Raw genomic sequence first — 13,216 nt, 5'->3', positions numbered from 1 at the left:
ATTTATTTTATTTTATTTTTTAAATTTTTGGCTGCGTTGGGTCTTCATTGCTGCGTGCGGGCTTTCTCTAGTTGTGGCAAGTGGGGGCTACTCTTCGTTGCGGTGCACGGGCTTCTCATTGCGGTGGCTTCCCTTGTTGCAGAGCACGGGCTCTAGGCACGTGGGCTTCAGTAGTTGTGGCACGAGGGCTCAGTAGTTGTGGCTCATGGGCTTAGTTGCTCCGCGGCATGTGGGATCTTCCCGGACCAGGGCTCGAACCCTTGTCCCCTGCATTGGCAGGCAGATTCTTAACCACTGCGCCACCAGGGAAGCCCCCAACCCACTCTTAACTCTTTCCAACACCTGATGACGCCCAACCCTAATCTCCAGCCCAGACCTCCTGCACATCTGCCCTTAGACAGTCCATAGGCACCAGAAGCACAACGCCTGCAAAAGGAAACGTTCCCCAGCAAACCTGCTTCTGCTCCTTCTTTCACGTCTCAGTGAATGGTACGGACTTCCAATAGGTTGCCAAAGCGGGAAAACTGGGAATCTTCCCCCACTCCTTCTCCTCACCCTCTGCATCCAATCAATCACCATAACCTGACACTTCTACCCCTGAAGACTCCTTCAAGTCACTTTACTTCTCGCCACCTGCCGCTACTTCTCCATCCCCCCCGCCACCGCCTCCAGCCTGGACCACCACCATAGCTCCTAATTGAACCCTCCATCCAGCCTCCACACAGCAACCAGAGGTCTTTCTAAGCCATGTCCCTCCCTGACTTAAAGCCTTCAGTGGTGTCCCAGTGCTCCTGGAATAGGGATAAAGTTCCTTCACAAGCACAGGAAAGCCCCGAGCACCTCTCCAACTTCTCTGTGCATACTCCCTTGGCCCCCAGCTCCAGCCAGCCTCCAGCCTTCTCATTTTCTTGCCAAGCCTGGATATTTCTCTATGTGACTTACTGTCCCCCATGCCCCATCACCACCACCCTCCTCTTGGCCAGCTCCTCCACATCCTCCGGGTCTCCCTCAGCCTCCCTCAGTACCCAGGCCTTGTTGGGGGCTCCACCACGTGCTCCAACATCACCACACCATAGTGCCCCTCTCAGGGCACTTACCCCAATGTATTACCGCTGCCTGTCTGAATTCCACTAGGACCAGGTCTCCTTATACACCATTACATCTGCAGCTCCCACACAGCTTCTGGCACATAGGAATGACTGCATAAACGTTGGCTAAATGAATAAAAACCCTTGGTCCCGGAACCCACCAAAGCATGCTGAAATGGAAACAAGCCATAATGTATGGTCCTGGGTTTCTCTGGCATCTCAGAAATCCTCCAAACAAGGAGTGACTGCTGGAGACTCTGATTCAAACCCGTCTCTTCACAGCTAGGCTCCAATGATTTTTTTAAAATTTGTTTGTTTTTCTCTACTTTTCTCCACATCTCTCTACATTTTTTAGCTCCCAAGAATAAAATAGGCTTTCCTAGTGCAATAATTACTTAATATCTCATTTACTTCCTACAAGGTCAGCTGTTAGGCCAAATCATTAGTAGACATTTAAAGTGAAATACCATCAGCATATAAGAAACAGAAAGAAAGGAATATTGGAAATCTGCCCTGTGAGAGCTTGCAACTTGAGCCATTAGTAGTTATTCTTACTTTGGAGCCCCAAAGACATATATTAAGATCAGATCAGTGTATATCAGAAGCAAATTGCTTTGTTTTAACCAACGCAAACTTTCCCAAAGAGCACTGAGCGGGCAACAGCTGGCTGTTATCTGGTGATTACTAGATCCTGTGTCTATCAAAACTATGAGCGATTTGTTTCCTTGACTCTGCTAAGGACTTACTCATAACCTTGAGCAGACAAACTTATCTCGGTAATTATATCTGTAAAATAATAATAACCCCTTATAATGACTCATTGTTTCTGAGCAATTTTTTGGATTATTATTTAATGCAAGCCTTCAAAGAATTCTGTGATGCTGGGATTAGAATTTCCAATTGAAAAAGATGTTAAATAACATGTCCAGGTCACCCAGCCCCTAAGGGTTGGAACTGGGACTGTCAGCTGGATGTTCTGACTTCTAGTCTAGAACGCTTTCCACTCCACAACACTGCTTCGCGCTGACTTTTTTTTTTTTAATTTTAATTTTTAAAAAAGCCTGGGGACAAAAAGCAAGGAAAACTCATACTTGCTGCAATTCAAATGAAGTCTTGGCTATCTCGCCCTAATTTCAGTGCTAGCAACAGCCCTTCACAGGAGAAACTGATTGAAGCAATCAAATCAGAGGATCGCCTTGGGGATTCTCCAAGCACTTCTCACAGAGGCGAGCCACAGGACTGGGGTTCACGATTTATGGCTGTTGAGTTGCCAGTGATAACTTCACAATTTGGCCTGACTACTCCACTAAAGAAAAGATTCTGCATTAGCAGCCAAACCCCTGTTTGTCTAAGAGGTGCTATGTGCCAAAAACACCAGAGGGAAAATCTTTTAGTGCACATTCAAAAAGCCCTTTTTGGATCCTGTGGCAGATATGCTCTCTTATATCTGATGGGTGACACATGGATGGTCCCTGAGTCGCAAACTGCTTCGCATCGAAATTTTACCCCAAATTAAACTACTTGTCACCCTATCATAGAGTGACATTTAGTCCAAAACAAAGAAGACTGTGTTTAGAAATAAACGGCAAGAATACTGCATATTAAAAAACTACAGGGGGGCAGTGGGGAGGGGAGGGTGGGGAGCCTCTGGGATTCAACCAAAGCTGTACTCAAATGACAACTCATATCCTTAGATGCTTTTATTAGAAAAAAGTTAACCAAGCATTTGATTCAAGAAATTAGAATAAGAACACACACACACACACACACCCCCCACAGAAGGAAGAAACTGAGTTTTTTAAAAGACAATTAAAATAGACAAATCACTACCAAATACTTCCATGAAAATAATAATACTAACAGGGTAGAATGAGAAAAGAGATCACAATTACCAATGCAGAAGATATTTTTTAAATTATACAAATCTAATTTAAAGTTAATAAATTTGAAAATTTTAGGTTGAAAGGCCTATTTTATAAGAAAATATAAATTGTCAAAATTGATTCAAGAAGCTGAAGAAAGCCTGAATAAATAAATTTATAAGACTGTCAAATATTTATCCTCTTCCCCCCCAAAAGCAACAAATTCAAATAGCTTTATGGATAAATCATTCCTAACATTCAGGGAAAGGAATGTCCATGTTATTTTATCTATTCTGGAACATGCAAAAAGATAAGAAACTTCCCAATTCATTTAAGGAGAGAGAAATTCTGATGCAGAAGATCTGAAAAAGACGGGAGAGAGAGGAATTATATATACACACACACACACACACACACACATATATATATATATATATAAAATACATAGTATTCAACTGTTCATTCCAAATATTTCTTGAGTGCCCACTATGTACCAGCATTGTTCTAGGTGCCGGGGATACAGAAGTGAACAAAACAAAGGCTATGCTCTCACGGAGTTTACATTTGGCTGGTGGAGGCCGAGATAAAAAAAAAAACAAAGAAAACAGTAAGTATGAAATGTCAGATTTGACAATTCAGCATGGTGAGGGGGATGAGAAAGTAGAGGGAATTTCAATTTTATATAAAGTAGTCAGAGGAGACCTCACTGGTGAGGTGGCATTTGACCAGAGACCTAAAGGAATTAAGGGAACAGGCATGCAGATATCTGAAGGAGGAACATTTCAGACATAGGTAACAACAAATGCAAAGCCCTGAGGTGGGAACATACTTGGAATGATCAAAGAACAGCAAGAAGACTCCAATGCTAATGAATATAGACGCAAAAATAATAAGTAGAATTTGATAACACTGCATGTCTACCAAGTAAGTTTATCTCAGAAATGCAATGAATGATTGCTCAATATTATAATTAATTATATTACATTACTAGATTAAATAAGAAAAACTGTACGATCGTTTCAAAAGAAACTAAACCAGTAGCTAAGCCTGGTTTTAAAAACAAAACAAAAACTCTCAGTAAGCTGGAACTAAAAGGAAGTAATTTGGATGTCAACTTCCTTAGGGAAGCTTTCTCTAACCTCCCCAGGCTTACACCAGACTACAGCCCTGTATCATTCCTTTGTAATTCTTATCACAATTATAACTAACAAATTATTTGTATTAACTGTAAGACTACCATATTAGAATCCTTTTAAAAAGTGAGGCGTTTTGGGGGCTTCCCTGGTGGCACGGTGGTTGAGAATCTGCGTGCCAATGCAGGAGACACGGGTTCGAGCCCTGGTCTGGGAAGATCCCACATGCCGCGGAGCGACTGGGCCCGTGAGCCACAACTACTGAGCCTGCGCGTCTGGAGCCTGTGCTCCGCAACAAGAGAGGCCGCGATAGTGAGAGGCCCGCGCACCGCGATGAAGAGTAGCCCCCACTTGCCGCAGCTAGAGAAAGCCCTCGCACAGAGACCAAGACGCAACACAGCCATAAATAAATAAATTAATTAATTAAAAAAAAAAAAGTGAGGCGTTTCAAAAATATGATACTTTTAATTAATAAACTAGGAATGAAGATACAATGTGACCATTCAACAACAATTTTTAAAATTTAAATGAATTGTCTAAAAGGACACAGGATGAGAGTTATAACAAGAATAAGTAGTTTTTATTAAAAGTACACAGAAAAGGACTTCCCTGGTGGCGCAGTGGTTAAGAATCTGCCTGCCAATGAAGGGGACACGGGTTCGAGCCCTGGTCCAGGTAGATCCCACATGCCACGGAGCAACTAAGCCCGTGCACCACAACTACTGAGTCTGCGCTCTAGAGCCCGCATGCCACAACTACTGAAGCCCATGCACCTAGAGCCCGTGAGCCACAACTACTGAACCCACGTGCCTAGAGCCTGTGCTCCACGACAAAAGGAGCCACCACAATGAGAAGCACGTGCACCACAACGAAGAGTAGCCTCCACTCGCCGTAACTAGAGAAAGCCCGCGTGCAGCAACGAAGACCCAATGCAGCCAAAAATAAAAATATAAATAAATAAATAAATTTATTTTTTAAAAAAATAAATAAAAATGGGCAAAGGGTTTGTGTAGACATCTCTCCAAAGAATATATACAAATGGTCAATAAGCACATGAAAAAATGCTCAACATCACTAGCTGTTAAGGAAATGCAAATCAAAACCGCAATGGGATACCACTTCACACCCACTAGGATGGCTATAACCAAAAAGACAGATAATAACAAGTGCTGGTAAGGATATTATGAAATAGGAGCCCTCATACGCTGCTGGTGGGAATGTACAATAGTGCAGTCACTTTGGAAAACAGTTTGGCAGTTCCTCAAAAAGTTAATTACCATATGTCCCAGCAATTCTATTCCTAGGTATCTACCCAAGAGAACTGAAAACACGTTTCAAAAATAATAAGTATAACATAAATTCTTCCAATCCATGAACATAGTATATCTCTGCATTTATTTAAGCTTTGCTATCTTTCATCAGTATTTTGTAACTTTCAGCACACAGATCTAGAACACATTCTTTTAGATTTACACCCAAGTATTTCATGGTTTTTGTTCTACTATAAATGATACTATTTTAGATTTCAATTTCTAATTGTTCATTGCTAGTATATAGAAATACAATATATTTTTGTAAATTGACTTTGTGTCCTGCAACCTTGTTAAACTAGCTGCAATTCTCCTTATCATACAGTTCCTCCCTTATTTGTGAAGTTAAGAATTTTTATTTTCACATTGCAATACAGCAAAGAAACTAGAATATTAAAAGTAAATTTGTTAAAACGTCAGTTCTCCCCAAACCAATCTATAGATTCAAGACACTTCCAAACAGAATCCCAGAAGAATTTTTAAAATAGAAATTGACAAGCTCATTCTACAATTTATATGGAAAAGCAAATGAACCAAAAGAAGCAAAACAATTTTGAAAATGAAAAACAAAGCTGGAGGACTCACAATATCCAGTTTCCAGTCTTACTTTAAAGCTACAGTAATTGAGTCAGAATAGGTGTTAGTGAAAGCATACATATAGGTCAAGAAATAGAACAGGGAGTCCAAAAACAGACCCATCCAAAGATGGTCAATTGATTCTCAACAAAGAACAAAGACAATTCAATGGGGAAAAAGGATAGTCTTTTCAACAAATGGTGCTGGAACAAATAGACACTCACAAACAAAAAAATTTACATATACACAAAAATGAACTTTGATCATAGCTCACAATATATAAAATTAACTCAAAATGGATCAAAGACTAAATATAAAGCCTAAAACTATAAAACATCTAGGTGAAAACACAGGAAAAAAAAAAAAAACAAACATAGAAAATCTTTGTGAACTTGGGTTAGGCAGAGATTTCTTAGATAGGATACCAAAAGTACAATCCATAAAAGAAAAAATTGATAAATTGGACTTCATAAAAATTAAGAACTTCTGCTCTTTGAAAAATACTGTTAATAGAATGAAAAGACAAGTCACAAACTGTGAGAAAATATTTGTAATTCACGTATCTGATGAAAGAAACGTACCCAGAATACATAAAGACCTCTCAAAACTAAAATAATAAGAAAACAGACAATCCAATAAAAAATATGCAAAAGATTTGGACAGTTCACCAAAGAAGATACACAGATGGCAAATAAACACATGAAAAAATGCTTAACACTATTAGTCATTAGGAAAATGCAAATTAAAATCATAAGATACCACTACCTCTGAGAATGGCTGAAATTTTTTAAACTGACAATACCAAGGACTAACAAGGATGCTGGTGAAAAATGTAAAACGGTATAGCCACTCTGGAAAACAATCTGACAGTTTCTTATAAAGTTAAACACACACTTATCACACAACCCATTAATCCCACTCCTAGGTATTTACATATCCAAGTGATATGTTCACACAAAACCTGTGACTGCTTCTAGAAGCATTATAGAAGCATTTGCAATTGCCCAGAAAGTGAATAACTCAAATGCCCAAATGCCCTTTAGCTGGGGAATGGAGAAACTATAGTACATTCCTACAACAGAAGAGTAGTTGGCAATGAGAAGGGACAAACTACAGATATATGCAACATGGATGATTGTCAAATGCATTATGCTAATTTAAAGAAGGCACATTCAAAACGCTACATACTGTATGATTCCATTGATACGACATTCTGGAAAAGGCAAACATATAGGGACAGAAAACAGTTCAGTGGTTGCCAGGGCCTGGGGGTGGGAGGGCAGGATGACCATAAAGGGGCTGCACAAGGGAATTTGGGGGATGATGACCTGTTCTGTATTTTGATTATGGTAGTGACTATATGACTGTATGTAATGGCTGAAATTTGAAGAACTGTTCACTAAAAAGGGTAAATTTTACTTATGCAAATTACACCTTATTTTAGAAATGAAAAATGCAACATGCATTTAATATATTTCAAAATATAACACTTAAATTATCTGTATGCTAACCAAAGTTTCTTTAAAAAAAAAAAAAGTGTAAGAATGAATGAAAACTGCTTCAACCTAGGTGTCCTCTCAACTTCTGACACATCCTATGACTCAGGGCCCCATCTGAAAAAGGTATGTAATATATTTAATATACAAATTGAAACTACATTCTTTTCCAAAAGAATGTGATTCTTATAAACTAACATGAGGAGAAATTGCTAACAGCTAGGAAACAAGAAAAACAGTACATTTTGTAATCCTTGCATCTTTGAAACACACTGACAAAACTTCAGGGTATGAGTAAATTTTGGATTACAACATGGATTTACATAATTGAAACATCATCCATCAACATAAACTAGATAAAAAAATGCCTCAAAAAAAATGAAATTCTCGAGATTGAGACTGACATATATACACTAATATGTATAAAATGGATAATAAGAACCTGCTGTATAAAAAAATAAATGAAATACTAAAATTTTCTAAAAAATGAAAATTGATGACTAATAAGAACCTGCTGTATAAAAATATAAATAAAATAAAAATCAAAAATTATTTTTAAAAAAATGAAATTCTCCTTTCTCTTACAATCTCTTTGCAAAGTCAACAGCAGGAAAAAAAAAAAAGAAAAAAACCCAACTATATTTTATAGAAAGAAAATAAAGAAAAAAAAAAAGTAAAGAAATGAGTAAAACTGGAAACAGAAGTTGGGTCAGGTTACAAATCATCCATACATTCTTCAGGTCTATTCTTCCATTTTCCAGCTCATTTGCACCTCGTTCAAGAAGTTTACCGAAGTTTACCAAAGACTCCACTTTCTCCCCCAAAACCCTGGCCCCACAGGAGAGAAGTATTCTATCTCTTCTTACAATCCTCTAACACTTGTACTGAACCTCTTTGTTGATCTTTTCATAAGGATAATATTGACTGAATTTACTGTGTGTCAAGAACTGTATCAGACGTTATACCTGCATTACCTCATTTAATACTCATAGAACCACATAAGGTAGGTGCTATTATTACCCATTTTATAGATGAAGAAATTGAAGCACAAAAGGGTTCCATTATTTACCAAAGTCACACAGCTAATAGTGGTAGATCAGAATTTTATCCCAGGTAGTTCAAATCCAGAGCCCATTCTCTGAATCGCTATACATAAAGATTAAGTCATTCATCCAACATTTACAAAGACTAAGCACTAACTCTCACACTAAAGACAGACTTAACAGAAAAACAAATATCATATCTTAATGCATATATGTGGAATCTAGGAAAATGGTACAGATGAACCTGTTTGCAAGGCAGAAATAGAGACACAGATGTAGAAAACAAACATATGGACACCAAGCGGGGAAAGGCAGGGGTGGGATCAATTGGGAGATTGAGATTGACATATATATACTAATATGTATAAAATAGATAACTAATGAGAACCTGCTGTATAGCACAGGGAACTCTACTCAATGCTCTGTGGTGACCTAAATGGGAAGGAAATCCAAAAAAGAGGGGATATATATGCATATAACTGATTCACTTCGCTGTACAGCAGAAACTAACACAACATTGTTAAGCAACTATACCCCAATTTAAAAAAGAAGAAAAAGAAAAAAAAGGAGTATACAAATACCAAAAAAACCCCAAACCGGACAGACTTAAGAATAAGATGAGGTCCTACTCTCCCGTGAAAGAGCTTCTGGTCTAGTTGGAGACCAACACAAAGAAGTGCAATACACTGGTTATACCTTAAGTATGTCAGGGGAGTGACAGGGAGGGCATCTCAGGATTGTCTGTGTCTGTCACAACAGTGTGACACTGTTCCATATTTTAGTGTCCCTGTATTCCCCCATAATTCCTACCAGGCTCTGAACTAACCTTTGTTGAATGAACAGCTAACACCCATCTCCTCTACTTTTGTTGTATCCGTACCTACTGCCACTCTAAAACTCAACTTAGAAAGATGTGACAGGAAGCCAAAAACTACATTTACCTTCCTCTCAGTCATATCCTTAAGAACATTGATTCATTCCATGAATATTTATTGGCTACCACCTATGACCAGCCATTGTTTTTGGTATGGGATACAGGGATGAACATATCAGATAAAGACCATGCTCTCCCGGAAGCAACATTCAAGTAGATGAAACAATCAAACAAGTACCAAAAAACAAAAACAAACAGACAAAAAATCCACCAACCAAAAAAACAAAAAATGAAACAATATCACTTCAGATCATTTTAAGTGCTATGAAGAAAATAAAATTAGGGAATATGATAAACAGTGACTATGAGGTGTTAATTTAGACCGGGAAGACCAGCTGTGAAGATGACATTTAAACTGGTGCGTGTTGGTTAAAAAACATCTTTGTTTTACTCCTATTTGTAGAGGAAAAAGGCAAAGCTAGAAACCCCATCCGAAATTAGGAGTCAGAATTAACAGAATTCTTTGTGTCACTGACAAAGAATTGCAAAAATATTTTTTCCAAAATTTATACGTAACTCAATTGTTATAGAAATAGAATGCTTTTCACACATTCACCAACTTTATGTAAAATTGGTTTGGTTTTATTTTTGTAAACAGTGGCTTTGCTTTATTTCAGAAAATAAATTTTGACCATATTGCACGTTAATTTTTTTTTGATACTTGCTTCTGAAAGTTGGGGGGAGCTACCTGCATGAACAAGGGTCACAGCAAAAGGATGCAAAAACGTGATTTCTATAACACCTGTTTTCGGGATTTTGTTTTAAAAGCACCTTATTCAAATATAACATTTAAAAGAATGTAACATAACAATCCACATTTCACAACCCTTTAAAAGGCATACTGGAAGGAAATGGTATATCTAGAACAATGAAGAAAGTTATTTTTTACTAATACTGCAAGGAAATGGACAAGAGGTTTTTAAAAAATTAATTAACACTGATTTTGGCAAGTCATTTAACTGCTCTGAGCCTCCATTTCTTTCCCAAAGGTAAAATGAGGGTGTTGACATTAAGGATCCCTATGGGTCCTTTCAGTCCTAAAGCCTTTTTAAAGGCTTTGATTGGCCTTTAAAAATAGAAGGTACGTGATTCAGAACCTTTACCACATGGGGAAGGCAGGTGATAATCATCGTGGGCACTTTTTTAAAAACTTGCTCATTTTGGGGTTCAATTTTTACAACAATTTTCTTCTGGTGTAATAGGTCAGATAAGGTTGTACAATTGGGAATATTTTCTATATATCGACGAAAAGAATAAGGAAGAAGAAACAATTATGATGCCTCAAAAGGACCATTACAGTCAAAAACATTTGACAACCAGAGAGAGAGCGAGAGAGAGGAATTGCTCTAATATGACAGAATCATTGGAAAGGAAACTAATTTCCACCATTCTTATTCTATTTCCTTTCTTATCCTCTCCCACAAAGTCCACTTTTAATTTTCTCTCAATTCCAAAAGAGGTAGCGAAAGTTACAGCAATCCTCTCACATTTTCTGTTAAAGAAACAGCCGAAATATTGAAGAGGCACGATTTGTCTACACAGATCATCAAGCTTATTTAGCACTGGGGACGCCGTTTTCCAAATATTACCACCGTCACAGCTCACTCCGCTGCAGCCCACACGCTCCACCATCCATTTTTAAAAATCCATTTACGTTGAGTCTTTCATCCAAACCCACGAACAACCATTTCCTCCCTGCAACAGTGGCTGGAACTGCCCGAAACCAAGCATCGGCTGAGTCCTGCTAACAGGCAGACTGCAGACTGCGGTGCTGGGCAGGGCCACTCCTCCCGCGCACACTAAAGCTTTCCTCGTCTCCCGGGTGATTTAAGACAGTTCAGGACCCTGATAAGACCCCGCCCTTGAAGCCAAGACCCAGGATCGGGAGGAGGACAGAGGCGGCCTCAGCCCAGCAGAGCCAAGCCTCTGGAAAACAGGCTTCTCTCCAGCTGCCAGGAGTGGCCCAGGCTGGGCGAGCGGCGCGTCGGAGCCAGGGCGCGCGGAGCCGCTCCCAGGTGGGTCTCTGCAGCCGGGGACCGCGGCTCCGGCTCCAGGGAGGGAGGAGGAAGGGGGAGGAGGACGCAGGCCGGGATCTCGCTCGTCACGACTCACGAAGGAGGGTGGGAAAGAGGGAGGGACTGGAGACGGGAAAAGGAGTGGAATCAAGGAGCTTAGGGAATAAAGAAGGCGAGGAAAAGGAGAGAGGAAATGAGGGGAAGGTACTGGGAGTGAAGAATGGGGGTGCAGGGGAGGGTAATGGGCTGCAGGGGGTAAAGGCGAGGTGAAGGGGGAGCGATGGGGTGCCAGGGGTGAAGGGGGAGGGATGGAGCGATGGGGGTGGAGGGAGATGGAGGTAAAGAGGGAAGAGCGGGATGGGGCGAAGAGGGGAGGGGTGGGATGAAGGGTAAGGGATGGAGCAAAGGTGGGGGGGGCGGAAGGGGAAGGAATGCGGGAAGGGAAGAGCAGGGGAAGAAGGGAAGAGCAGGGGAAGAAGGGAAGAGGGCGCGGGCCGCAGGAGGCCGGGAGGGACTTCCCTCCGAGGAGGGCGGCGCCGGAATAACGGGACCCTCCCAGCCAGGAGCCCCGGGCCGAGCGGGGCGAGAGGCCAGCGCGGAGGCCGGGGCGCTGCGGGCAGGTACGGCGCCCGGCTTCTCCCGGGCAGCCGTAGCCGCCGCCTGCGGGGAGGACCCCGACTCCACTTACTCTCTCCGACCACCGCTTTGAGGCCAATGGGGGCCATCGCGCTGCGCGAGTCTCTGGGCTCCGAGCCTCCTCACGCGACGCCTGCGGACACCGCCGCCTCCCCGGGTCGCCGCGCTCCGCTAGCTGCAGCCAGCCGCCCTGCAGCCGCGCTCGGGATCGACTGACGCGCGGACTCGGCGCGGGGGCGCGGCGCGAGCCAGAGCGAGGCTCCCGACCCGCCAGCGCGCGCGGGGGGCGGGGCCGGCCAGGGGCGGGGTCTCGCGCCAGCCGTTAGCGTCACCCGCTCGCCTCCGCCAATCGCACTGCGGCCCGGAGGCTCGGCCCCGCCCGCCGAGATGCGGCTGGAAGCGAGGAGGTCCCTGGCTGGTGGGAGAACCACGCCCTTCCCCCCACCTCACGCGCCGCGCGCGGCCGGGACACCGCGCGCTCCCGGGGCGCTGGGTCCAAGAATCTTCTCCGCAGCCTCCGCACCTGAATCCCTGGCCTCAGGCTACCGACGCATTCCATCTTCCTGAAACCCCGCTGTGGTCTGTCTTACCTATTTCTGGGAGCCTTACATCCACCTCTCAACCCCCCACCCCCCACCCCCGCCCACAAAAGGAACTCAGAAACTAGATCTCTTATTAGTAGTACGCACTCTCCAAAACAACGTAACGTAAGGTTTATCGACACCATCTTTATCTTTTTGGGTACCAATATCCATAAATCCACCATTCACTGAGCTCTTACATGCATCATCTCATTAAATCCTCGCAATAATTGGACATTGTTTTTAATCTCCATTTTCAGATAAAAAAAAAAATAGGCTCAAAAACAGTACTAGACTTGCTCTCAGGTTGTGTTTCATTCATTAGCAAATATTTATTGTTCTCTCACTACTATATGTAAGCCGCTGTTCTAGGCATTGGAGCTCCAGCCATGTACAAGGCAGACACCGATCCTAGTCTTTGGGCAACAAAAGTCTAGAAATATCTAGGTCCCAAATCGAATAGGAATATGCTGTGGGACGACTCTGATCAGTATCTCCTTCCTGGAGTCCACATTTACCAAAGTGGTCCCAGGTCAGTTTTT

At 41.8% G+C, this 13,216-nt stretch overlaps 1 protein-coding gene and 1 long non-coding RNA gene across 4 annotated transcripts in view; one reads left to right on the top strand and one right to left on the bottom strand.

The window, feature by feature from the left end:
• STXBP1 (syntaxin binding protein 1) overlaps window positions 1–12,273 on the bottom strand; it is a 69,780-nt gene extending 57,507 nt beyond the window's left edge. For all 3 annotated transcript variants that reach the window (XM_059925674.1, XM_059925676.1, XM_059925675.1), the window contains exon 1: window positions 12,146–12,273. In XM_059925674.1, the coding sequence (XP_059781657.1) occupies window positions 12,146–12,182 (37 nt within the window). In that variant the 5' untranslated portion in view covers window positions 12,183–12,273. The remainder of the gene's footprint in view (window positions 1–12,145) is intronic.
• The window catches only part of LOC132367383 (uncharacterized), a 29,608-nt gene continuing 27,755 nt past the window's right edge, over window positions 11,364–13,216 (top strand). Inside the window, exon 1 of the long non-coding RNA XR_009503772.1 lies at window positions 11,364–11,457. This is a non-coding gene — a long non-coding RNA (uncharacterized LOC132367383). The remainder of the gene's footprint in view (window positions 11,458–13,216) is intronic.

The sequence above is a fragment of the Balaenoptera ricei genome, chromosome 6, assembly GCF_028023285.1.
Source record: "Balaenoptera ricei isolate mBalRic1 chromosome 6, mBalRic1.hap2, whole genome shotgun sequence".
Classification (NCBI taxonomy): Eukaryota; Metazoa; Chordata; class Mammalia; order Artiodactyla; family Balaenopteridae; genus Balaenoptera; species Balaenoptera ricei.
Note: the sequence above shows the minus strand (reverse complement) of the source record. Positions and strands in the feature narration are given on the sequence as shown.